We start from the raw sequence: 26447 nt of genomic DNA on the forward strand, positions 1-26447 counted from the left end.
CTGGTTCCAACAGGACGGAGTAACATTACACATTGCACGGCAGTCAGTGGCATGTGTGCGAGAATTGTTTGGCAACCGTGCGATCTCACGATTCGGTAACATTCCCTGGCTTCCTAGATCGCCAGATTTATCCGTTTGTAATTTTTTTTATTATGGGGCTACCTCAAGAGCAAAGTCTACACGCATCGACCAAGAACCCTGGATGAATTTAAACAGAGAATTCGGGAGGCAATTCACAGTATCCCAGCTGATAAGTTACAGCGGTCAATGAGGAATCTCAACAGCAGGTTTCACGAATGTATTCGAACAGGAGGAAGCCATCTAAAGGATGTAATTTTTTAAAAAAAAAATGATAAATACCATCAGTGTTTCGTAAATGGCGAAGTTATAAGGTTTCAATTACTATGAATGCGATTCCTTTCCTTAATCACATCTAGTTTCATTGCATTGTGGAAATGTGCCCGTTTTTCCGTGTCGCCCTATTTTTATTAAATTTTCATCTTTACGTCAGTGTGCTACCGCTGTATGAGTAAAATAGCTGCAGCTGCTGTAATTGCGACTGCTTACTGGTCGTGACGAGCCCTCTGTTGCTTGCAGGTGCGTGCACACTGCGGCAGTTCCAGTGCGCCAACGGCCACTGCATCCCACTGACGTGGATGTGTGAGGGCGAAGACGACTGCGGCGACAACTCGGACGAAACCAACGCCGTCTGCAGAGGTGAGTACCGGGGAATAGCGAGGCGGCGCCTGCGTGCCGGCAGAGCAGCCCAGAGTGGGGTCGCTTCTTCACAGACCAACTGTTGCCTCTGATTCTTGGGTTTCTTTGCAGCTGATAGCAGAACGCTCATTCTAAGGGGTAAATGGTTTGGATTACTGTATCAGTGATTCTGTTTATTCCATGTTCTCACGTTAAAGGAAGTCTGTAAATACGAGGTGGGATACAAAAGCTCCCGAAATAATTTAGCTGAAATGTCCTGCCTAGATCGTATTCTACACAACAACCTACAAAGTAGTCTCCTTAAAAGTGAATACGTCGATGTTAACGTTTCTACTGCTTTCCAGATATATCACGCAAGTCTGACAGCATTTCCGCTTGAACCCCTTCATGTATTAAGTCCTCGGACCTTCGGTTTGGTTTTTATCTTGGGGGAAGAGGAAAACCCGCAAAGCTATGTTTGATTAGTACTGTGCGTAGAGAACTTTCGTCACCTTGTTCAGTCAAAAATACTGTAATAATGTAGGCAAAGTGCGGTGGCGCATGGCTATCGTGGAGTACCCAAAATCGCTTGTACTCCAGTTCTGTCGATGTCTTTTCATTATATCTTCCCTCAAATGTAGTAGAACATGACTATAGAGTTCTTTATTGACCATAGCCGGGAGGGATGGAGTGTTCATGAGCAGTTCCGTCAAAATATACACACTATTGGCCATTAAAATTGATACATCACGAAGATGACGTGCTACAGACGCGAAATTTAACCGACAGGAAGAAGATGCTGTCATATGCAAATGACTAGCTTCTCAGAGCATTCACACAAGGATGGCGCCGGTGGCGACACCTACAACGTGCTGACATGAGGGAAGTTTCCAACCGATTACTCAAACAGCAGTCGACCGGCATTGCCTGGTGAAACGTTGTGGGGCCTCGTGTGAGGAGGAGAAATGAGTACCATCACGTTTCCGACTTTGATAAAGGTCGGATTGTAGCCCATCGCGATTGCTGCTTGCATTGGTCGAGATCCAATGACTGTTAGCAGAATATGGAATCCGTGGGTTCAGGAGGGTAATACGGAACGCCGTGCTGGATCTCAACGGCCTCGTATCACTAGAAGTCGAGATGACAGGCATCTTATCCGCATGGTTTTAACGGATCGTGCAGCCACGTCTGGATCCCTGAGTCAACAGATGGGGACTTTTGAAAGACAACAACCATTTGCACGAACAGTTCGACGACGTTTGCAGCAGCATGGACTATCAGCTAGGACACAGTGGCTGCTGCGGTTACCTTTGACGCTGCATCACAGACAGGAACGCCTGCGATGGGGCACTCAACGACGAACCAGGGTGCACGAATGGCAAAACGTCATTTTTTCGTGTGAATCCAGGTTCTGTTTACAGCATCATGATGGTCGCATCCGTGTTTGGCCACATCGCGGTGAACACACATTGGAAGCGTGTATTTGTCATCGCCATACTGGCGTATCACCCGGTGTGATGGTATGGGGTGCCATTGGTTACACGTCTCGGTCATCTCTTATTCGCATTGACTGCACTTTGAACAGTGGACGTTACATTTCAGATGTGTTACGACCCGTGGCTCTACACTTCATTCGATCGGAGCAAAACCCTATATTTCAGCAGGATAATGCACGACCGCATGTTGCAGGTCCTGTACGGGCCTTTCTGGATACAGAAAATGTTCGACTGCTGCCCTGGCCAGCGCATTCTCCAGATCGCTCACCAATTGAAAACGTCGGGTCAATGGTGGCCGAGCAAATGTCTCGTCACAATACACCAGTCACTCTTGAACTGTAGTATCGTGTTGAAGCTGCATGGGCAGCCGTACCTGTACACGCCATCCGAGCTCTGGTTGACTCAATACCCAGGCGTATCAAGGCCGTTATTACGGCCAGAGGTGGTTGTTATGGGTACTGATTTCTCAGGATCTATGCACCCAAAGTGCGTGAAAATGTAATCACATGTCAGTTCAAGTATAATATATTTGTCCAATGAATACCCGTTTATCATCTGCATTTCTGCTTGGTGTAGCTATTTTAATGGCCAATAGTGTAGAATCAGGTAAACGACGACTTAAGGTTGTCCCCGTCGAGGTTTTATTTACTAAAATGGAAGAAAATCGTTGCACAAACTTCGCCACGGTTCATATGACAATACGTTCACATTCAACATAACTTATTTCCGAGGTATAGTAGAGATTTTTGGTGGTCTATGATCTTGATGAATTTGATACCTCCTTCCAAGTCGTCATCTGGTACGGTGCCAGGTGAAGGCCGACCGACAGAAGTCACCATCAGTAACATTCACCAGTTGTTAAAACGCATATAAGGTCTCTAAAAGCTTGCTTCAGCATTTTCTGCGTTTCTGCAGAGATATTCCCCAAGTTTATAACAAAACTTTGCACAGGGACGCTCTTCAAGATCAGCCGTTGCAAAAGCGCAGACTCACGGAAACATGACAGAGGATTAACGCTCACCCGCAGCTAACCAAAGCACTCAGTTCGCAGTCAGCACAAATATTTAGGGTTGATGTACAGTACAGATCGTGTATGAATAACGTTAAATTCGGAAACTTTGGCATGCCAGCTCATATTACAGGATGAGTTTCCCCCTCAGGCTCAAGAATTAGATTTTTCATTAGTGAGAGATAATTTTCCCCGATTGTCTTCAGCCTTCTATAGTACAAGATACAACAGACTAAAACTACAGCATGCGCCCCTTTGTTCTGAGGCCAGGGCACGGTATTTAGAGAAGGCCTCAAAGCGCATCATGAGCAAAGCTGTATGTGATGTGACCGTATTAAGCGAGGAGAAGATTACGTATAGAAGTGGTATGGTGAAAGCTCCAGGACTTACGGGAAGTGACACTACTTAGACGAGATAATACAGAATTGTCAAACAAAATACAACCGAAATGTGTTCCCGGCATGTCATGAGAACGTCATTGAGGAATCATGCATTGACGTTATCAGCGACCATTTCCAGGAGCTTCTTTAAAAATTCGTTCGTTCACTAACTACGGTCGCTCATTTAGTGTCCGAATTGTAAACATTTTCCAGACAGTTTTATCTTAGTTTGCAGGAGAACATGACAGGAGTAAGATAAACATTCTTCCGCGGTCAAGAGCGAAAAGGACAAATTTATTATGGTTTTCGATCCAAAAGCTTGTCCGTAACCTCTGACGGGTTTACTTAAACTGGCTTCCGGTTTACATAACCTTTTCTTGAGAACCTTAGTTCTACAATAAATGTTACTTCATGAACAACTTTAGACATTGTGGCAGTCCTGTTTCTTCTAAGATGAAATACAGTACGGTGGCTCGGTGTCGAAACGGTAACATTCTTTAAAAACAACCGCCAAAAAAAGAGCCGGTTATAGTACAAACAAAACAATGGTGAACGGGGTAGGAAAAAGTGAGACATTGTCAAAGTTGGTGTGGTAAGAACGGCAGCCTCAGTTCATTGCTATATAGATAGCTTACAAGTAGTTACTTTGAAACGCATCCCTGATAGCCAAGAATAAAATGCGGTGACTGTGGTCTGCGAATCTATTTCTTCAGGTGTCTCCCAGATCGCTAGACACGTAGACAGTTGACCATAAAATTTTCCTTCCAGGTTGTTTCTTCCGAACAGTTTCTTCGTCACTGTAGCTTAGTTATTGCCGACACATTCTCTTTGTCTTACTAGACTTCATTTCTATAGACAGTAGACGGGCTGACGGGAGCTGTTTCCCTGTAGTATTTGACGTCTGAGTTACTACCTTGGCCGAGAGCACGCTGAAATCTGGCTTTTCCGTTAACCGCTGTTAAACGTTACTTACTCTGCTTGTTAATTGTAAAATTAAGTGCGTCGTTCTCTTATGTAAAGTGTTATACGTCCAAATTTGTGTTTCGGAAGGCTTCAGTCTGGATTCTAAATTATGACAGAAGTCTCTTATTTTACGCAATGCTTTCTATTGTATATAGTCGCATTTTACTGGTGTAATCAATAGAGATATTCCGAATGTTTTGTGCGCCACGTAATTGAATTTAACAGCGTAACAATTAATATGATTAATATTCCATTGCTTTGAATTTACCTGCCGATGAATGATGGCGTACAGCCGACTTCATAACCTAAATGTTGCGCTGCCAAAATCCTGTTTGGTTTTTGTGCAGTTAATAACTGCAGGAACATGACCGGCGCTATTCGTATTTGATGCTCTTAATGTAACTCTTCTGGAATACATCGTTCGTTCGCAAACGCCAAGTATTTAACTGTTAAGTTGGGATTAATTATCATCTGTCAAAGGTAGAACCATCGGTTTCCCAAGTATCTAACTATTGTAAATTTGTAAATGACCGATGGTATCATCGTATAACTCTATTTGAAATCATAAATCTGTCGCACGCACTAGCGCAGGTAATTAGAGGGAATAGTTTTCAAGCAGCTACGATTTCAGTTCGTGTTGAAACATAAATTTATTTCTTATTAAATAACTTCCATCACTCTGTAGATGGTGAAAGGTGGTTGTGGCTGAACACCTCAATCCAGTCTGTGTCACACTAAGACTGAGCGATGGACAGTGTAAATCATGTCCATCCAGTAATAAATTTATGAACGTTACTGCTTTCGAATTGTGACAGTTGACAACAAACTTCGTAGGAAGTAAATCTGTAGAGCGACTGTCAGTATGCTCACTGTCTTCAGAGGCTCTAGAGTGGACAATGTATATATGCTTCTGAGCATCAAATTTTTTCACCAAGTTACATGTGCAGGAGCTATCTTAAACCAAAACGTATTCAACACTGGATATTTGATTAATTCACTTACAAAGGTTTTGAAATATAATCGAAAATTTCTTGTAATGAGGTATAGTCTAACATCACTTAAATACTGGACATCTGATTATGAAATGCAAAGAAATACACCGTCGAAAAAAAAAATCACAGCATCGTAGCGCGAAATATTCCAATGCAAAACTGAAATTCTGGAGCATTAATAAGCAGTGAAGTAGCCAGAATGTTGAATGCAAACATGTAGACGTTCATGTATTGTATGGTACATGTGCCGGATATGAGTTTGTGGATTGGAGTTCCTTGCCTATTGCACTAGGTCGGTCAACACAGTGGACGGTTGATGCTGGTTATGGATGACTCTGGAGTTTTGCGATTATATTCCATATGTGCTCGATTGGGGACAGATCTGGTGCTCGAACAGACCAAGACAACATGTTGATACTCTGTAAAGTATGTTGGGTTACAACAGCGGTATGTGGGAGAGCGTTATCCTGTTGGAAAACATCCCCTGGAATGCTGTTCGTGAAGGGCACCACAATAGATAGACTGAATCACCAGACTGACGAACAAATTTGCAGTTAGTGAGCGTGTGATAATCACAAGAGTACTCCTGCTGTCATACGAAATTCCACCCTAGACACATAACTCCATGTGTAGCCCCACTGCGTCTAGCACGCACATAGATGGATTGCAGGCCATCGACGTGTCTCTTTCTAACCAACACACCGCATACACTGGAACCCCGACAGAACCAGCTTTTATCAGAAAACACAACAGAGCCCCAATGAGCTCTCTCATTTGACACCACTGAAGTCGCAAATGGAGATGGTTAGAGGTCAGTGGAACCGACGCTACAGATGGTCTGGCTTGGAGCTGCCCTCGAAGTAACAGATTTTTAACAGTTCGTTGTGTCACTGGGGTATCAACTGCTGTTCGGATTGCTGCTGCAGAAGCAGTAAGATGCGACAGAGCCATATGCCGAACACGATGGTCTTCCCTCTCACTAGTGCTACGTGGCCGTCAGGAACCCATCCTTCTCGCGACCGTACATTCGTGTTACTACTGCTGCCAGCATTCACATTATTATTATTATTATTATTATTATTATTTATTTGCCGTCCAATCTGTTGATTCAGTACAGCTCTTCAGGTGATGCATGGTGGATGTCATTTATTGATCTCCCGAAGGCTCGTTTAGGGTATTCACCAACAATGTGATTTGTTTGCAGGACAGCTCCACAGTCACAATCTGGAGATGTTGCCCAAGCCCCATTTGTCCTTTAGATATCCTCAGATCCCTTGTCCTGTTCGGAAACGGTTGATGATTCTCCACTGGCGTCTGGGAAGTGTGAAACCTGGAACTTGCATGGAAGGCTTTTCAACCAGATGACGATTCTTCCCACTGACTTCTCCATACGTCGTTGATGTTAAAGTCGGAGGCTGCAAGATGATGTGCAGTTGGCCAAGGTGTTTTTGTTGACTTCAGACGCTGATGTTCTGCTATTAATATCTCGCTGTGTACGGGTAGCTGGGGGTTCTTCTGAATGTTACACCAGATCTTCAAGAGAGCATCTGATCTCCGTCGAGCTGGAGGTTGGATGTTACTTAAAATTGGTAGCCATGCAGTTTGAGTGCTACGTATGCAGCCTGTGATACGTAGGATGGTCTGGTTGAGTTGCACATCTTGCTACAGTGAGCACTGTTCATCCAAGTTGGGCAACAGTATTCAGCGACATAGTGCCAAAGCAGTTGAACTTAGGGTTTGAGCGCTGCAACCCCAGGAGGTACCAGCAAGTTTCTGAATGATATTATTACGGTTCTTCACTTTTGCGGCCACGTTGGAGAGATGTTGTCGGAAAGTTAGGGACCTATCGAATGTTATTCCGAGGTACTTCGGTGTGCTGCAGTGCTGCAAGGTTTGGCCTCGGAGTTTAACTTCTGGTTTATAGTCAGAGTGTCTGTTCCGTAGGTGGAATGCTGAAGTAACAGTTTTCTGAGGATTTAGGCGGAGGCACCATTAACTGAAGTATGTGTCCAGGATTTCCATGTCGGCAGTTAATGTGCTTTCAGTAGTGGTGAAACTGAAGCTATGGGTTACCAGATGTCATCAGCATATACGAATTTCCTTGAGGTTTTGGCTGGCAGGTCATAAACGTACAAGTTGAAAAGGAAAGGGGCCAATACAGATCCTTGGAGGGACTACATTCCTACCAAGGTTTTTGCAGTATCACAGAAGGAACACACAGGTTCTCGTCGTAGCCATGTTATACGACCTCGATGAAACTCGATGAGGTGTTGATATAGAAATCTTCGTCCCCTTAAAGGCGTTCATGAGTAACAACTACTCACCATGTCCAGTCTGAAAGGTAACTAACGTTTACAACCGTTATAGCGTGTTTTTAAAGCAAACCTGACTTACATCCCAATAGTCGCGCTACTAGCGCTGCCCTTACGCGACTGGCGCGAGATTTTAGTAGACGTCTTTCAGATTTAGTAACACGCCTACCAACTCCTCCGTAGTGTTGCAACTTTTTTGCCGTCAGTGTATTACACAAATTTTCGGCGGATTGGGTACTGTGCGTCAGATTGCTAAATGATTGCCTATTGTTCAAAACAAAACGCCCATAAGGCAGGTGGTGCCCCGCTGAACCGCCGTTTCTTTCCGGTTGCTCGCTGGCGACGGCCCAGAATGCTTGGCCGGGCACTGAGTAGCGGCCGTGATCTCTTAACCTTATAGACACTTCTGCACTGTCACGCTGTCATTTCGTGAGTACGGCTGACACTTAGCGTGCGCGATGTGTCACCGCTTAAACTACTGCAACAGAAAGGCAGACGTTCAGGAACGTCCAAACTTGTACGAATTTGTACGGTATCTAAGCATCCTCGCTTAGATACTGCTTGCTGTTCGATCTACTTTGCTACTGCATCTGAAGGGAGTGAAGGATACGCCATCATTGTTTATTCACGAGTTCGCAAACTTCAAACAAACCAGAATTGTTGTCTGGCATAAATGTTGGCAGAAAAATGGTTTGATGCAGTTCTCGACGCTAGTGTACCTTATTAAGTCTCTTACGGGGTAACAGTTTTTGAGCTTCATGAAAAAAAAGGTGAATTATTTACAGACTACGGCGTAAATTACAACATGTAAACGTTACTACAGACATTCGGATTTAGGTTATGACATATCCGATATGCCTGCCATCATTTGCGATGATGTGGCTCAGACAGAATAGCTAAATTCTGCCTGACCCGCTGAAGTGTCGGACTATCGATGCTGTCGACGACCTCCTGAATGGCTCTTTTCAGCTCAGCAATGGTTTTGGGATTATTGCTGTACACCTTGTCTTTAATACAGCCCCACAAAATAGTCACATGTATTCAGATCGGTGGAATATGGTGGCCAATCGAGGCCCATGCCAGTGGCCTCTGAGTACCCCAGTGCCAGAATGCGGTCCCCAAAAGACTGCTCCAGGACACCAAACCCTCTCTTGCTCCGATTGGTGTCGAGCTCCGTTCCCGGCGGGGTCAGGGATTTTCATCTGCCTCGAGATGACTGGGTGTTTGTGTTGTCCTCATCATTTCATCATCATCCAGGAAAGTGGCGAAATTGGACTGAGCAAAGATTGGGTAATTGTACGGGCGCTGATAACCACGCAGTTGAGCGCCCCACAAACCAAACATCATCATCATCGAGCTCCGTCTTACATGAACCACATATTGTCGAAATCAGTCACTTTTTATAATGGGGATGAAGTCATTATCCAAAACCTTTACGTACCGTTTGATAGTCACCGTGCCATCAGGGAATATCGCACCGATAATTCGTGACTGGACGTTGCACGTCGCATAGTAACCCGATGAGGATGAAGAGACTTCTCGATCGCGAAATGCACATTCTCGGTTCCCCAAATGCTGCAACTTTGCTTATTGACGAACTCATCTAAATGAGATGGCCGACGACACTAAGGCGCGTGCTCACGCGCATACTAATTCCCATCGTGCCTCGCGGCCAACCGTGCAGTTGGAACGTCCTAACGCAAACCGTTGAGAACTTAGGGTGATTTGGTTTCATATAGTTCAGAAATTGTCACCCTCTATCTCTGCATAGGTACCACAACCTACATCCATTTGACTTTACTTATGGTAGTAAAGCCTTGATCTTACTCTAAAATTTAACCCCCTTTTTCTTAACATGAACTTCACACGATTAACAAATTCACGAGTCCTTGCTGTCTATCCAGCTAATCCTAAAATCTGTAGCACCACATCTTCGTTATTAGCCAAGTGATATAAACTGCTGGATAACAAGACCACCTCAGAGATGTTGCACGCATTTGTTTTCAGTGTTATTCATACATGTTTCCTGTCGGTTTTCTACCAGCATAAATCCGTCATCAGGCCACGTCTGCCTTTCCTTATTTCTTGCAATTTAACAAAGAACTTCGTTGGCTTACGTATCGACAGTTCGCCTCGATACATGCTTTATCCACAATTATTTATATTCACTGCCACTACAATTACGTTGTGCACCACAGTCTGTCCAATGACGCAACTACTCCACAAAGGAACTTAAAGCGTGGGAAGCCACTGGATTTAAAAATTATTTCGACAAGCCTCTCCACACATCATTCTAGAATTTCTAGAATAAACAAAACTGTTGAAAATGGGTCCTTCACTCTGTTTTAAGCCATCCTGAATGCCCATACGATTCTGCAATTCCTGACAGTGCCTACCACTTCTGTACTCCTCGTAACAGCTCGATGAAGGACAGCGTCGAATCTGCGAGAGAGTTTCAACTTTCTGCACGCACATAGACTGGCAGAAAGCGTCGAATGTTGCTAAATTGAGGTTCAATCTCAGGACGGAACAGTTGTTATCCTGTGAAAATAGAGTTAATTCGCGTGGCGAATGGAACCACTGATTAGTTAATTTTAACCAACTTTTTGATGCTCTTCCAGCGAACCTGAACATTAATGGTGAAATTTATAACGTACTCACCAATAATATTGTTTCTTCTCATTTCTGCACTTAGAACCTCCCAGCAACATTTAAACGATGATTTTCTAACCAGCAGTACGGGAGGGCTTAAGTTTACTTCCATACATTTCGTGGTGATTGCTCTGTTGACCGAGCTGTCCAAGCAGCACTAAATTTTCTTCCTTTACTTCCGACAGTACCTCTCCCTTACCTTCAGAACTTCACAGAAGTTCTCCTGCATTCCACTAGTACTCCTGGAAGAAAGGGTACTGCGGAGAAAATGGTTCAGCCACAGCGTGGGTGATCGTGTCTAGAATGAAGTGTCACCCTGCACCAGAGTATGCGCTGATTTTGGAAGGTTCCGGGTTCGAGTCCTGATCCGGCGCACAGATTTAATCTGCCAGGAAGTTTCAAATCAGTGCACACTCAACTCCCAAGTGACAGTACATTCTCGTGAAGGGTTAGTTCGAAACGAGTTATCAGCGAAAATTTTGTATGTCCATCGCAGCACGAAATTCGTCTGAGATCGCGCTACGCACTGCATGTGTACTGTACTTCGAGGAGGTTAGGTTAGCAGCAGCTCAGAATACGGACTGCGTTTCGCATTCCGAACAACTCTGAATTGTAGCACTTCAGTAACCTCGCTGATACCCGACTATCGCAATTGGAGGATGATGTACTTCTAATCGAGGTGTTAGCCACCAATCACCCTTATCTCAAGAGTCTGAAGCTACTTTGCCCCTAAAACAGCGAGCAAAACACGACTGTAAATCCTCTAAAATTACCTACTCAATTAGAATCGAAGTGGCGGGATATGTCCTTCCTATATGAAGCCTTCTCCCAGTGAAGCTGTATATAGTAGCACTAGGACTCCAGATGGTTTGACAACTATAATTTTTAACGCATTTGTTTCACGTGCGAGATGCCTTGAGAAAGTTATCAATCACTCAAGTTTTGACTTTACCAGTAACGAAATTGTTAAAACTTCATTAAATGTAGGGTATTAAGAAATGCAGTGCTTGTCAACATTTCCGGTCCTTAATCTAGTGAGACATAGAGAGAAAAGCAGAAAATGTAGACTATTTTTAGTGACTTTCAGGTATTACTTTTTAACGGAAATTCAGTAATAAAACCTCAACTTTATACCTATAGTTCGTAGCGTATTCTAAAACACTGTTAAATTGTTAAGCACCGCTGATGAACCGAAATTTATCTAAGTTGAAGTTCCTGCATTCATGTTATTTGTCAAATGGCTAAATATGTTGCGTACAGGATTTATAAAACTTGGCAATAGTGCAATATAGCATTAAACGCATATAGAACTCCGCTGGCGCAAAAAACGTTCAAAGAGTTCGAACCCCAACCCGCCTCCCCCCATCGGAGGACCTGTTAATCCCTGAAGTTTCTAAAAACTGAAGGTATTGGTCCATATTTCCGGACTGTCAGTCTTCTAAATTCTGAATATAAAAAGAATAAGTTATAGGCATGGCGGATAGTATACAATACGTACAAGAACGAAGAGGGTGCAATAACAATTGAACATAAAGAATGAAATACTCGGATTAAAAAGGGTGTAAGACAGGGTTGTCTATGCGCTCCTACTATTCAGTCAGTATATCAAAAAAAGCAATGAAAAATACGAGATGTTCAATCGCGAAATTAAAATTCATGGTTAAAGGATATCAGTGATGAGTTTGCTGTCCTCAGTGAAAGTGAAGAATTACAAGAACTGAATGGAATGAACAGTCCAGCGACCCCAAAAATGAGGTTGACAGTAAACCGAAGAAAGGCGAAAGTAATGAGGCGTAGAGGCAATGAAATAAGCGATAAATTTAACATCAAAACTGGGGATCACGAACGTACGGAAGCAAATTGTGTGACCGACGTAGCAACGATGACGTAAATAGCAGTTTCTAGCACACAAAATCGTCATTCCAGGCCAAGAGCAGTTTGCTGCTAGGTTAAAACATGGGCATTAATCTGAGGAATAAATTTCTTAGGCTATAAGAATACGTTTGGAGCAGTGAGTCACGGACAGTGGGAAAACGGGAACAGAAGAAAATCGAAGTGTTTAAGACGTGTGTTACAGAAAACTTTTGAAAATAGGTGGCCTGATAAGGTATTCGGAGGTTCATCTAAATCTACATACATACTCCGCAATCCACCATACGGTGCGTGGCGGAGGGTACCTCGTACCACAATTAGCATCTTCTCTCCCTGTTCCACTCCCTTACAGAACGAGGGAAAAATGAATACCTATGTGCCTCTGTACGAGCCCTAATCTCTCTTATCTTTGTGGTCTCTCCGCGAAATGTAAGTTGGCGACAGATAAAATTGTACTGCAGTCAGCATCAAATGCTGGTTCTCTAAATTTCCTCAGTAGCGATTTACGAAAAGAACGCCTCCTTTCCTCTAGAGACTCCCACTCGAGTTCCTGAAGCATTTCCGTAACAGTCGCGTGATGATAAAACCTAGCAGTAACAAATCTAGCAGCCCCCCTCTGAATTACTTCTTTGTCCTCCCTCAATCCGAACTGATAGCGATCCCAAACGCTCGAGCAGTACTCAAGGTCGTATTAGTGACTTATAAGCGGTCTCTTCTACAGATGAACCACATCTTCCCAAAATTCTACCAATGAACCGAAGACGACTATCCGCCTTCCCCACAACTGCGATTACATGCTTGTCCCACTTCACATCGCTCTGCAATGTTACTCCCAAATATTTAATCGAAGCAGAGAATCGGCGAAGAAAGGTATAGAAAACACTGACAAAAAGGGACTAGATGGAAGGACATATGTTAAGACACAAGGAATAATGTCCGTGGTACTAGAAGGAGCTGTAGACGGCAGAAACTAAACGGGAAGATAGATTCAACTACATCGAGCAAATAACGGTGGACTTACGGTGCTAGTGTTAGGATGAGTATGTTGAGAAGAGAGAGGCGCGGAGGGTAGCATCTAACCAACCAGAATTATTTTATTTTGGTAATCAGTCTTCATTATAGCTGTAATACCTAAAAGTTTGAGAGGGAGAATAGCTTCAACGAGAAACGGAGGGAGACAGTAGCCAGCACAGATGTGCTGCTGGTGACGAAGATACACATCCTTGGAGAGCCGTAGATGCCCGTTGCTATTCAGGTTACGGTCGTTGGTGGAAGTTTTCCATCTCAGGGTCTCGGCCAACGCGGCGGTACGTGCTCTGCGGGTGGCCGCCGAGATTACGAATGCTCGGCTCGCAGCCGCCACTACCCCTGCCCTCGACCCCACATACGCAGTAATTTCCCCAACTCCCCTCCGTCCCCCGCCACACCCCTCAGCACCCCCACCGGTCGCGGCTCCTGTTTACTACCACCGCCACTCGGACGCCGGGCCACTACACAATCCGGCCCCGGTGTCAGTGTGGGCGGTCTGTTAAATTAAGGGTGTGTCGCCCCCACAGGGTCCGCAGCTGCTGCCCGCTCCAGCTCACAATCGTGCCGTATATCTGCTGTGTGGTGCACCAAACAAGTATCTGCTGCCTTCGTCGGCGTAGTGCGGCCTACACGGCGAAAGCTGAACGAAAAGAGAAAGTTCTCTTTGTGGATTTCGTTTCGTGGGAAGCCGTACGCCGTATCTACTGCTTTACCGTGTCGCATCGTCATACGAGGGGCATTTTGTAAATAATGAGTAGTGCAACACAGTTCTTTTTTTTCTGGAAGCAGGTTTGTTTTATTCAGATTCCAATACGCCATTACTCCATGTTATTCTCCACTCCTTTGGTCATCTCAGTGTGACGGCTTTACGCCACCTTACTAGGACGGCCTTTCATGCCCGCGTGCTACCTCTCTAATGGTCCATGCCAAAGCCAATGTCATGCTGTTTAAATAACCCCATTTAATCGTCATACTGCTTCTCTCTGAGGGCGCGAGATTCGGGCCGCTGGATCGGTGTGGGAGAACTGTCTAAATGTTTCGTGAGCTGCTCTCGGGAGTGCAGACTTGCGTGAGTCCTTTCGTTGTCATGAAGAAGTTGGTTTTAATTTTTTTGTGGCGAGGAAGACGCTGATGTTCCTCCAATTCCCTGAGGGTAGCACAACACTCTTCAGAGCATTTACAGTCAGGAAAAATCGCTTAGGGAGGGACGGCTAACACGTGTCAAGTACTTCAGTTACATACTATTCACATATACACTCATAGCTGTGGAATTATCTTATGGGGCACAAATTTACGAAATATAAAGACAGTTTTCAAGCTACAGAAAAGAGCCATAAGATTAACAACCAAAATATTAATCGAGCTCAATGTAAAGGTCTGTGCCGGTCGGAGTGGCCGAGCGGTTCTAGGCGCTACAGTCTGGAACCGCGCGACCGCTACGGTCGCAGGTTTGAATCCTGCCTCGGGCATGGATGTGTGTGATGTCCTTGGGTTAGTTCGGCTTAAGTAGTTACTGGTTCTAGGGGACTGATTACCTCAGAAGTTAAGTCCCATAGTGCTCATATCCATTTGAACCATTTTTTAAAGATCTGTCCCAAACATAGCGGATTTTAACTGCACGATATGAGTACATTTGCCAATCATTTACGTACATCAAAAATAACACTCGCAGTTACTCCATAAAGAGCTCTGCCCATGATCACGGCACAATTACTGAACTTCAGTTTACCAAGAAATAATAAACATTAAACAATATTTTCTCCCAAGGAATAAAACTTGACAAACTGAGAAAGTACAGAGATTTTTAAAACTAACTTGTTCAAAAAGGAAGGCACAAACTACTCGTTAATCTGTACGGTCTATACCATAGGGGTTTGGTAATAAAGGAAGTAGCTTACAAAACACTTGTTCAAATTATATTTCAATATTGCTCGTAGCAGATGAAATTGTTAGAAGAAACAGAAAAGACCCAAAGAAGAGTAGCGCGTTTCGTTACAGGTTTATTTAGCAAGCGTCAGAAAGAAATCAACTCCAGTGTCGGATGCTTTAACAGGTTCGTTCTGCATCGAGGTATGATCTACTGTTAAAATTCAGAGAACGTAAGTTCCCGGAAGAGTCAACCGGCCGATTGATTCCTCCAACGTACCTTTTTTTTCTCGGAAAGAGACCACGAAGAAAAAATACGGGAGATTCGAGGCCACACAGAGGCTTAAAGGTAATTCTTGCTGCGAAACATTCGCGACTGGAACGGGAAAATGGGGAAGTGACAGTGGTGCACCAAGTTCAAATGGTTCAAATGGCTCTGAGCACTATGGGACTTAACTTCTGAGGTCATCAGTCCCCTAGAACTTAGAACTACCTAAACCTAACTAACCTAAGGACATCACACACGTCCATGCCCGAGGCAGGATTCGAACCTGCGACCGTAGCGGTCGAACGGCTCCAGACTGTAGCGCCTCGAACCGCTCGGCCACCTCGGCCGGCTGTGCACAAAGTACCCTAAGCCACACACCACAATGTGGCTTGCCGAGTATAAACTTACACGTAAAAAAAAGAGTAAATAATGTTGTGTTCTTCAGACTGGTTTGATGCAGCTCTCGACGCTATTCTGTACTGTGCAAGACTATTCATCACCCAATAACTACTGCAACCTACATCCATTTGGATCTGCTTACTGTATTCGTCTCTTGAACTCTCTCTACAATTTTAACTAGCCCTTCCCCACCCCCCACCCCTCCAACACTTCCTGTGGAAAGTAAGAATGAAGAATAACGAAACATCAATTCAATCCGCACTTTCACAATATTTTTTTTTCTTTAGTAGAAAACACAGTTCCCAGAGATATGAAACGTGTAATACTAACACCATCTGAGTTCATCACTCTCTCGTAGAGGGATGCTGCGCCGGTTTTTAAGGTTAGTAAATGGGAAGTTGTGGTACATGAAATAGAAGCGAAACGGACTGGATAGGGTGCTGACGTCAGGTAATAGTCCGATGACATGTGTAACGTTAGATTTTGAAACTGTGTGCGCGTGCGTGTGCGTGAGTACGTAGAGTAAGGTGCCTCATAATTATCTGGAAGGAGGAGGAGGTACGGAAAAACTTTTTCGCTGTCAGCGAGAAACATTTTTAGAAAATCAGTTTTGCAGTATGTAGGAGATCCACAAATTTTCTTTGTACGTGTAAAACGCAAGGCTCACGTACCAGCTACTGACCAAATAAGCTGCTTCGCTCTATATAAAGGCGACTGGTATAACGGAGCGCTGTTCTGGTTTAGTGTCCTCGGTCTGAGATTAACTACGAGTAGGCGTCGAATTCCCGATAATTTAGGGCTGTTATCGATGTTTGCGAAGCACTCTAGACTTACCTTGCGGCTTCTGGTTCACGGGCTGGGTCCTCGGGTCGGAGCGTGGAGAGGTTGTAATTACCTGCGATCCGGCGGTGCTCTGCTTCAGAGGACAGAGGGAGCAGAGAGACCAGGGCCCTGCTTATATTGGGGCGATATTTCAATCAATGCGGGCCTTATGTGCCGTCTTCCCCTCCACATCTAAATTGGAAATCGCATCACTACAATGGCGCTGAATGCGCATCGGATGCCGGCTCGTTGATTACTGCTGGCTTCCCTAGGTTCCCGGGAGTCCATTGAAAGCGAAGCGTCCCCAGTTCCGCGGTTCCACAGTCCCTCTCTGTAATTCTGTCGCCAGCTGTAGTACCGTGCTATGCTGTACGTAGCATCCGCGGATCACCCAGTGATCGTCAGTTGCTGAGGAACAAGACGTATGTGTCGTGGGCTCTGTTAGAGCGAGTAAAATGTCAGAAACCTGCGCAACTGCGTAGTCAGTACACCTACAGTATTTATACAACTGAACGAGGACGTGGCGAGGACAGTAATGCGACGGTGAAGTATTACTGCGTTGATACCAACAGTGGATAAAATAGTCATACTCGTTACCAGAAATACTCGATCAGTACGTCTGTAGGTGAGTTACATAAATACGCTATCACACTGCTGACTCAAGGATTCGTAGATCTTCCACCCAAAGTCTGAGATGTGAGGGAATTATTTTGTTGACTCTAGACAACTACGTGTATTGGCCCTGTTACTTAAGCCAGCCTTATATTAGATGCGAAAACGAATTAAATGTCTATAGTGTAAAAAAAACTGCCCAGTAACTTTTTCAGATAGTATTATGTTAGTTGGCCGTATCCTCAGAAACCTCAGATGTCACGTCACGTTTTCACTAATGCACAGATGTTTATATTTCTTCATATGTGTAAATAAATATATAAATTCGCCCCTAAACTCAGAGCCCCTTTGACTTAGTTGTTTCATTATAAAAGTGCCATACAGAAAAGTTATTGTGTACAAAAGTACACTCTGTACAAATACAATTCCGTTTTTCCCTACCATTGGCGTAAATTCGACGTTATTTTCGTCTGTTAAGTATACCGTAACGATATTAACGTAAGAATGTTCTCATTTCTACTTAATCACAACTATTTATGCATGACAAAAAAATGTTACCTTCCTGTTACCAACACTCTCCATGGCATTTTTTTTATCTTTGTATCTTCTGTGTAAGTAATAACTGGTATGTCTGCGACTATCAGCTGGCACATCACCATGGCCTAAAGGGCCGAAGCCTCTTTTTGATCGAATAAATATTTTGCAGAACATTAGGAAAAGGTTTCGTATTTAATATCGATGTGTTCTGTCAAGCATTGCCAGAAAATTACGTTTTGGACTTGAACAGGTTAATCCAGCACGACTTTGTTACGAAAGATTTCAGTTAACCAGTGTGCCAGCTCTAACAAAAAAACATAGTAACTGATAAACACAGATAGCACTTGGAACCCGAGAATGAACGTCTGGCCGTGATCACTGGAGTCGCTGGAACGCCAACCACCAAGTTATTTTAATAGAAGTGTACTACCTTCATGCTTCAGAAAGATTGTGTGAGGCCCTTGGGACAGAACGGCTTGCTCTGAGATTGACAAGGATTCGCTCGTGCACCAGGGCACTTTAATTTTAAATCTGTCATACCCGAAATGTGTAACTGACGAGCTGTAGTGGTCCACTATCATACGTAAAAAAGTCTCTCTTTGAAGAATTTCTTTAAGCTATTAGCCGGCCGCGGTGGCCGTGCGGTTCTAGGCGCTGCAGTCCGGAACCGCAGGACTGCTACGGTCGCAGGTTCGAATCCTGCCTCGGGCATGGATGTGTGTGATGATGTCCTTCGGTTAGTTAGGTTAAGTAGTTCTAAGTTCTAGGGGACTGATGACCTAAGATGTTCTGCTGACCTACTATATTGTAGCTAAATGATAAGGGATCTATCTTTCTGTGTATTCGCAGCACATTACACTTGTCTACATTGCGATTCAATTGCCATTCCCATTCGCTGCAGATCATCCTGCATTTCAGTACAATTTTCCATTGTTACAACCTCTCTATATACCACAGCATCATCCGCAAAAAGCCTCAGTGAACTTCCGATGTCATCCACAAGGTCATTTATGTATATTGTGAATAGCAACGGTCCTACGACACTCCCCTGCGGCACACCTGAAATCACTCTTACTTCGGAAGACTTCTCTCCATTGAGAATGACATGCTACGTTCTGTTATCTAGGAACTCTTCAATCCAATCACACAATTGGTCTGATAGTCCATATGCTCTTACTTTGTTCATTAAACCACTGTGGAGAACTGTATCGAACGTCTTGCGGAAGCCAAGAAACACGGCATCTACCTGGGAACCCGTGTCTATGGCCCTCTGAGTCTCGTGGACGAATAGCGCGAGCTGGGTTTCACACGATCGTATTTTTCGAAACCCATGATGATTCCTACAGAGTAGATTTCTAGTCTCCAGAAAAGTCGTAATACTCGAACATAATACGTGTTCCAAAATTCTATAACTGATCGACGTTAGAGATATAGGTCTATAGTTCTGCACATCTGTTTGATGTCCCTTCTTGAAAAAGCTTAACGTCAAATATTTAACACATTAGGCCCTAACTCATTTTTAAAGTAATCAGACTTTGAAGCCGATCTTTACAAGGAATTTAAAATTTTTAAAATGTCGGGGATGGGGTGTTCACTGGTATTTCGCTCAAGTTTCTTCATTCTGAAAAGCAAAGCTCACTGCCTCTGGAAAAAGTCCCTGGAACTGCAGGTCCGGTTTGGCGACAGGTGGTACAGCATTGGGCGCTAAGTACAAAAGAGTAGCTTGTTTGGATCCCTTGTGGCGCAGCGGGGGCAGATTGGCTGTTTCTGGAGAGGCAGAAGCCGGCGCTCCCCTCCCGGAACGCTGGAAGCACCCAAAGCTCGGAGCCCCGCTCAAATGATGCCGTGCGTAGCCTTTGTTCCGACTCCCTTACGCAATCACGTCGTTCCTCCCTTTCTGCTGCCGCGGGCCGTGTCCGCTTACTCCTGCGCTGCGTCGCTCCCCACCTCACCCCTGACGTTTCCGGCTTGTAGCTCGGTCGAGGGTTCTTCAGGCCGGCATTATCTTCATCCACAACAGTCCTCTGCACTTGGGGCTTGTTTCTCCTGTTAAAACATTCTGGTCTCCTACGGGTTTCGCCGTTACTTACTCACGCTACTTTTTCTGTACATGTTTCCCGTATGGCAAAGCTCTCACAGCGCATTTGCCAGTGCATGTAAAGGCAAGTTACCCTGATGTCAGACATGTTTTCGGCATTAATTCTTCGTGGGAGTGTGTTCTGTGTCGAAACTTCCTGGCTGATTAATACTATGTTCCGGTCCAACTCGAACTCGGAACCTTGTCTTTTGGCGGGAACGGTCTTACGGTACACTCATCCTGGTACTCTTCGAACCACCCACGTACACTGTTATCATAAGTATCCGGACACCCCAAAAACATACGTTTTTCATATTAGGTGCATTACCTACTGCCAGGTACTTCACATCAGCGACCTCAGTACTCATTAGACATCGTGAGAAAGCATAATGGGGCGCTCCGCGGAACTCAAAGGCTTCGAACGTGGTCGGGTGATAGGGTGTCACTTGTGTCATACGTCTAGACGTGAGATTTCCACACTCCTAAAACACCCCTAGGTCCACTGTTTCCGATGTGATAGTGAAGTGGAAAGGTGAAGGGAGGCGTACAGCCCGACCTCGTCTGTTGAGTGACGGAGACCGCCGACAGTTGAAGAGGGTCCTGATATTTAATAGGCAGACAGTTATCCAGACTATCACACAGGAATTCCAAACTGCGTCAGGATCCACTGCCAGTACTATGTCAGTTAGGTAGGAGGTGAGAAAAATTGGATTTCATGGTCGAGCAGCTGTCCATAGCCACACATCAAGCCGGTAAATGCCAAACGACGCCTCGCTTGGTGTAGGATCGTAAACAGTGGACGATTGAACAGTGGAAAAACGTTGTGTGGAGTGACGAATCAGGTACACAATATGGCGATCCGATGGCACGGTGTGGGTATGGCGAATGCCCGGCGAACGTCAGCTGCCAGTGTGTGTAGTACCATCCATAAAATTCGGAGGCTGTAGTGTTATGGTTCTTAATGGAGGGGGCTTTCACCCCCTTGTTTTGCGTGACACTATCGTATATTGTCCCTCCAAAGCGTGACAAGTTCATGTACACACAGTATCTCCTGTTTGTGCATTCGCTTAGCGCGCCTATGGCTGCACGATCTGAGTCAGTGTCGGCTCTCAGCAAAGTATCCTTGGTGACGTGGTTGACTCGTGCCTCACGCCACCGCCACTTATCGCTAAGAACCTGATAATGTCTGTTATTTGTCCCTCAACTGTCCTTTGCAGAAGCGCAATGTTGTACTATGCAACTAACTTGTTTTTTCCAGATTCCTATCTGCGCAGTCGACTGGCTGCGAGGGGTTATCAAGAGGTGACAATCGTTCTTGGAGATCTGAAGCTATCTGAACTTCAATCTGCGCTTTGAGACTGATGTTTCGTTGTCGCGTAGAGACAGCTACTTTCGATTCTGCAGAACTTTAGTACAGCGCTGGAGGTTTCATTGCCCGTCGCTTCATAGCGGTTAGAAAAAATGTTATAACTAGCGTCTAACCGTTCCTTTGCTTTGCGTTATTTCACCTACTAACCTGTGAAAACACCACCTGCGTGGAAAAGCACAGTGTGTGTGGGGTAGACTCGCAGTTTGGCGAAGTATTTCAGAGAACAAAACACCACGATCAGCCCCACTTATGGTAGCGCCTGCTTCAACTAGAGTAATTTTAGGAGTGGATACTCCGCATGCCATGTTCCTTATCCTTAACGAACAGGAGTTAATGGATTAAGCGAGTTATAAATAATAGTGTTAAAAATAAACCAGAACATCGATTTGTTCTCCACACGGCTGGCCGCGGTCGCCGTGCGGTTCTAGGCACTTCAGTCCGGAACTGCGTGACTGCCACATCGCAGGTTCGAATCCTGCCTCGGGCATGGATGTGTGTGATGTCCTTAGGTTAGTTAGGTTTAAGCAGTTCAAAGTTCTAGGGGACTGATGACCTCAGATGAGTCCCATAGTGCTCAGAGCCATTTTTTGTTCTCCACACCGTGTGGATAATCTGCGCTAAAAATGAGTATACCACGTGATCAACAGATTTTGCAGGCTAGTAATTTACCCAAATTTACTGGCGAGAGAAGCAATGTAACGTATAAATAGCGTTAAATTTTAATAATTTTCGAAGACACTTCTAAAATATTAAGTACACAAACCAACAATAAAAAAGTATCTGTAGATACTGTGTAATACCGATGCAAAATGTCTTCACAAAGACCTTTTTAGCTTCTTTAAAAATAAGAATGAGATGTATAACCCACAATAGCACGAGTGGCGTAAAGTTCTCCGCGTAAGAAGCATGGCCGTCTCGGATCGACACCCAGTAATTACCAGGCTGTCGTTATCAGAGCTTCCTTTTGTCTTGACTGGTTGTGGTATTATTTGCACCTATCGTCATCAGTAAATTGTTGGATACATTCCCAGCTGTCCACCACTACAGCTTTTACCGTCTAGAGGTCTCTGATGTCTTAACATACGCCCTGTCGTAGTGTCCGTTCGTGTTAGTACTTTCCACGTGTTAACTCCTATGCTGATTCTGTGGAGAAGCTCTTCACTCCTTACGAGTCCATCTAATTTTCAACTGCTTTCTATAACATCTTATCTCATATGCGTCGATTGTCTATTTTTCGTATTTTCCCACACTACATGATTCTCGTTGCACTGCCATGTTCAAAATGTACGTTTTCAGAAATTTCTTCCTCAAATTAAAGCCTATGTTTCATATCAGTAACCTTCTTTTCGCCAGTAATGACCCCTTTGCCTGTGTCAGTCTTTTTTTTTTTGTTTTACGTCGTCCGCGGTTCACTTGTAGTGTTGTTTTGCTTCCAAGTTAGTATCTTTCCTAAACTTTTTATGTGTCACAGTCGCGTGCTAAGTTTATCGTCGTTCTGACTTCCGCTACTCTCCCTTACTCTCGTCTTCCCTCGTTTTGCTCTCACAATCAGTCTATATTCTGCAAACAATATATTCTCACGTAGAACATCAATGTTGTCAGCGAACCTTGTCATTGATATTTTTTCAAAATGAGTTTTAATCGCACTCCTTAACCTTTATCATTGCTTCTTCGATGTATACACTGAACAGGAAGGGGAGAAAGACTGCATCCCTGTCTTACACATTTTTCAATCGGAGCGGTTCGTTCTTGGTTTCTCGTTCTTATTTTTCTCTCTTGGTTTTCACTAACTTCATCTTTATACCCCCTACACTCGCTCATCGTGGAGGAAAAAGTATTTTATCATAGAGCATTTGTCCCAAAAAAAGTCCAATGTGGGTACTAATGGTAATTTCGGATGAAATCGCTCCATATGTTCCTGACCTATGCCGGTAAATGGGTAATACAAATCGTCTTTATGTTCGTACTTCATTATCCTACGATCCTACACATCTAGCCTATTAGAAGGTAGATACACTCGAACAGTGCAATTCGTTGAAATAGATACTAGGTGTGTGTTGAATGATGAATCAAAAAATGTCTCGTCCATCTCCCTTGGTGGACTCGATTCAGCTATAGGACTTGGAAGGGAAGCACACAACGAATAGGTTATTTTTCTCACATTCGTAACAAATGACATTCTCGCTACTCACCGGTCTGTAGAAACAGACGTTCTCAGTTTTAAGAGCCTGTTGAACGCTATAGGCGCTCCACTCAATCCCATACAAGAATGCCAGTCTTCGAGCAGAAGCCAGTCGTCCTTATCCTCTCAGGGATCTTCATCCTAGATGTCTTTCGCACTTCAGCCTCCACTTGCTAAGTCTACTTCTGATAGGATCTTCCTCGTCTAAAAGATTTGTCTGCTTACTCACACAACATTTTGGGCACTTAGAATACGGTTTGAAACGTTTTTCCTTGGCGCCTCGAGAGCATATATTTGATAGTTAAATACCAGCCACTACGTTTTTTTTTCATTTTATGGTACAGTTTCTTCAAAAATAATTTTATGTATAATTATGAAAAATATTTATTATAATGCAGATCTTGTATTTTATGCTCATCATTGGCTTCCACATTTGTAAATTGGTGTTACGGCTTACTTCGCTACAATCCTCAGTCTAGACTCCACCTTGTCACCCATGCTACCACTCAACGCCTCTGCCCCTCCCTCCCTCCTGGATTCTTCCAGCCCATTTCGAACACGTCTATCTCTTCTGTCTTATCCACATCCTTTCCGTATCGCTTTTCTTCCCCCTCTCCCCCCTCCCCTCCCCCTGGTCCTACCTGGTAACTGTACTGATTACCAAGATGCTGTAACTTTCATATAAATACTTTCAATTTCATTTATTCTGCATGTGATCCTGTTGTTCCTCTCTTTAAGCACTACGTAGATTGGTCCATTTTTATTCTTAAAAATGTAAAACTTATTGGGCTTGTGGATATCTTTTAATGGCACATTTCTTAAACTTTCTTTTTAAACATTCGTTTGCGGTTTGCGCTCATTTTCGTCGTCTTTGCCACAGTTGTTACGAAACAGTACCTCTATGTAAGCTACAATGTAGCAATGTTGCGTTGTAGTTCGATGATGTAGTATTGACATTTTCTTGCCTTACGGCTCTCTGGCTCTGTAAGTTAGACTTCAGTATTACACTACTTTATGTGTGTAAATATACACACTTAAAAAAATGTCTGTGCCATGTAATTTGTTGATTGTTTCATACATTGCTTGCTTTAAGATCGTTAATGGATATGGAAACAATCTTTCTCGAAATAAAAGAATCACGGCTCGTATAGGACGTTACCTCTCCGAGGTTTCCTAGTAGCTTCTAACGTGACCAGTATCATTCGTTATCGAACATTAGTTGGGACCATAAATCAATGTATCCACTTTGTTTACCGCTATTTTGAACGGACAGTTCAATTGGCAAACCGTGGTACACACTGGTTGCGATATGCTATCCACTTACGCTTTGCACTCGTATTTAATGTAAAATTGCGTTTGAATATATCGCAATTTGACTTTCGTACGTTGGTTACTTTGAGAATGGGCATAGCCCGAAACCGGTCACAGACTAAACAAACATCTGTTTTAGTTGCAACTCTGTCTCTTTTTGTATCACAGTGTAAAACGAGTTACTGTCCCACATTCCGCTGCACGCTGGAGTTACGCATGATTCACTAAATACTTGAATTGCTGCAACGAAAAATGTTTCTTCGCAAAAGAACAATCATAACAGTAGTAACAAATCTAAACTTTTATTACTATGATTATTACAATCGTTGTGGTACATTCAAGGCGATGTTTAACCCAGATCATCTAGGTTTAATAAGAATCGTGTTGGAATCATCGTTTATTTGTCGATTCACTCATGCGCCCGTCACAGTGTAGTCATACCTATATATAACTGCTTTGAATGATGTACTTTATTTACGATATGCCCATGACTATATCAATAGATAAATATCCACTTCGTCACGATTCCATATTATACCTCGCCACGAATACATCACAATATGAGTTGTCTATTACCGAAAAAATGATCCGTTGTACGAATACAAGTGTTTAGTAGGATACTAGGGGGAGAAAAAGAAAGGTAAATGAGTCTAGCGTACTCGATGTCTTCGTCTGCCATCGTATTTGGCCGAGCTAACGCCACTGCTACACTGCTGACGTTCTCGTGTTGTATTCGACAGACTAGTAAGACTAAAGCCTCAATTTCTTGAAAACGCTTGAGAAGCGCATCGTACTATAGTAGTATCTGGTACCTCTAAGTATGTACGACAATTGCACGAAAGATCTGCGAAATGGGTGGCTCGCCAGGCGTATGCTTCCCTTGTTAAAGGAAACGAAACTTCACGACGCGCTGTGCAAATTATTTTGATACAGCTGTGAAGCTTAATTCCGAACGTTAAAGCTTTCGCATCGAACAACGCTTGCTAAACTTTCAGAGAGGGGTAGAAGCGAAGAAAAAAAAAAAAAACGCCGCTCACACACTCGCAGTAAAGCAGAGAGATCGGCGTGGAGCGTGTGGGACAAGCGCGAGAGATACTGGTAAGCACGGGTCTCCGGAGTCCGATACTAGATCCAGTTTAATTACGGCCCGGTGCGGTCTGGGCTGCGCCAGTGCGGTTGTGGATATAGGCGTGGGGAGGCTGTGAAGGCCTCCACGTTGGTGCAGCTGTTGTACCAGCAGCAGCAGCACACACTGCGAGCGACGGTCGAACGCCCTCTGCTGTCGCTCCGGAGCCTGCGCGCCTGCTTCCGTAAGCGGATCTGCACCGGCAACCAACCGCGCACGACGCGCCCGTCCTACGCCGCGCGGGATGGAAAACAAACACACGCCATCGACGGAGGCCTGTGACGCAAAACCGACGCTGTAGGGTGATTGGCGGACGGGCGGCGTCGGTCCGAAAAATAAAAAAAAGTATTATAGCCATCATTCTGGGGCAGCTACTTACACAGGTATTATGTCTCCTATTTGAGGTTTTTCCATCCTGGATTGACAGGCGCGATAGAAGATCGTCAGTAAAATCTGGGAAAAAGAGTTGACGAGTAT

At 44.2% G+C, this 26447-nt stretch overlaps 1 protein-coding gene across 3 annotated transcripts in view; it reads left to right on the plus strand.

Annotated features, from left to right (window-relative positions):
* Nucleotides 1–26447, plus strand: part of LOC126188320 (very low-density lipoprotein receptor) — a 598910-nt gene that overhangs the window by 76615 nt on the left and 495848 nt on the right. For all 3 annotated transcript variants that reach the window (XM_049929912.1, XM_049929911.1, XM_049929913.1), the window contains exon 2: nucleotides 598–717. In XM_049929912.1, the coding sequence (XP_049785869.1) occupies nucleotides 598–717 (120 nt within the window). The remainder of the gene's footprint in view (nucleotides 1–597; nucleotides 718–26447) is intronic.

The sequence above is a fragment of the Schistocerca cancellata genome, chromosome 5 (genome assembly GCF_023864275.1).
Source record: "Schistocerca cancellata isolate TAMUIC-IGC-003103 chromosome 5, iqSchCanc2.1, whole genome shotgun sequence".
In the NCBI taxonomy this organism is placed as follows: Eukaryota; Metazoa; Arthropoda; class Insecta; order Orthoptera; family Acrididae; genus Schistocerca; species Schistocerca cancellata.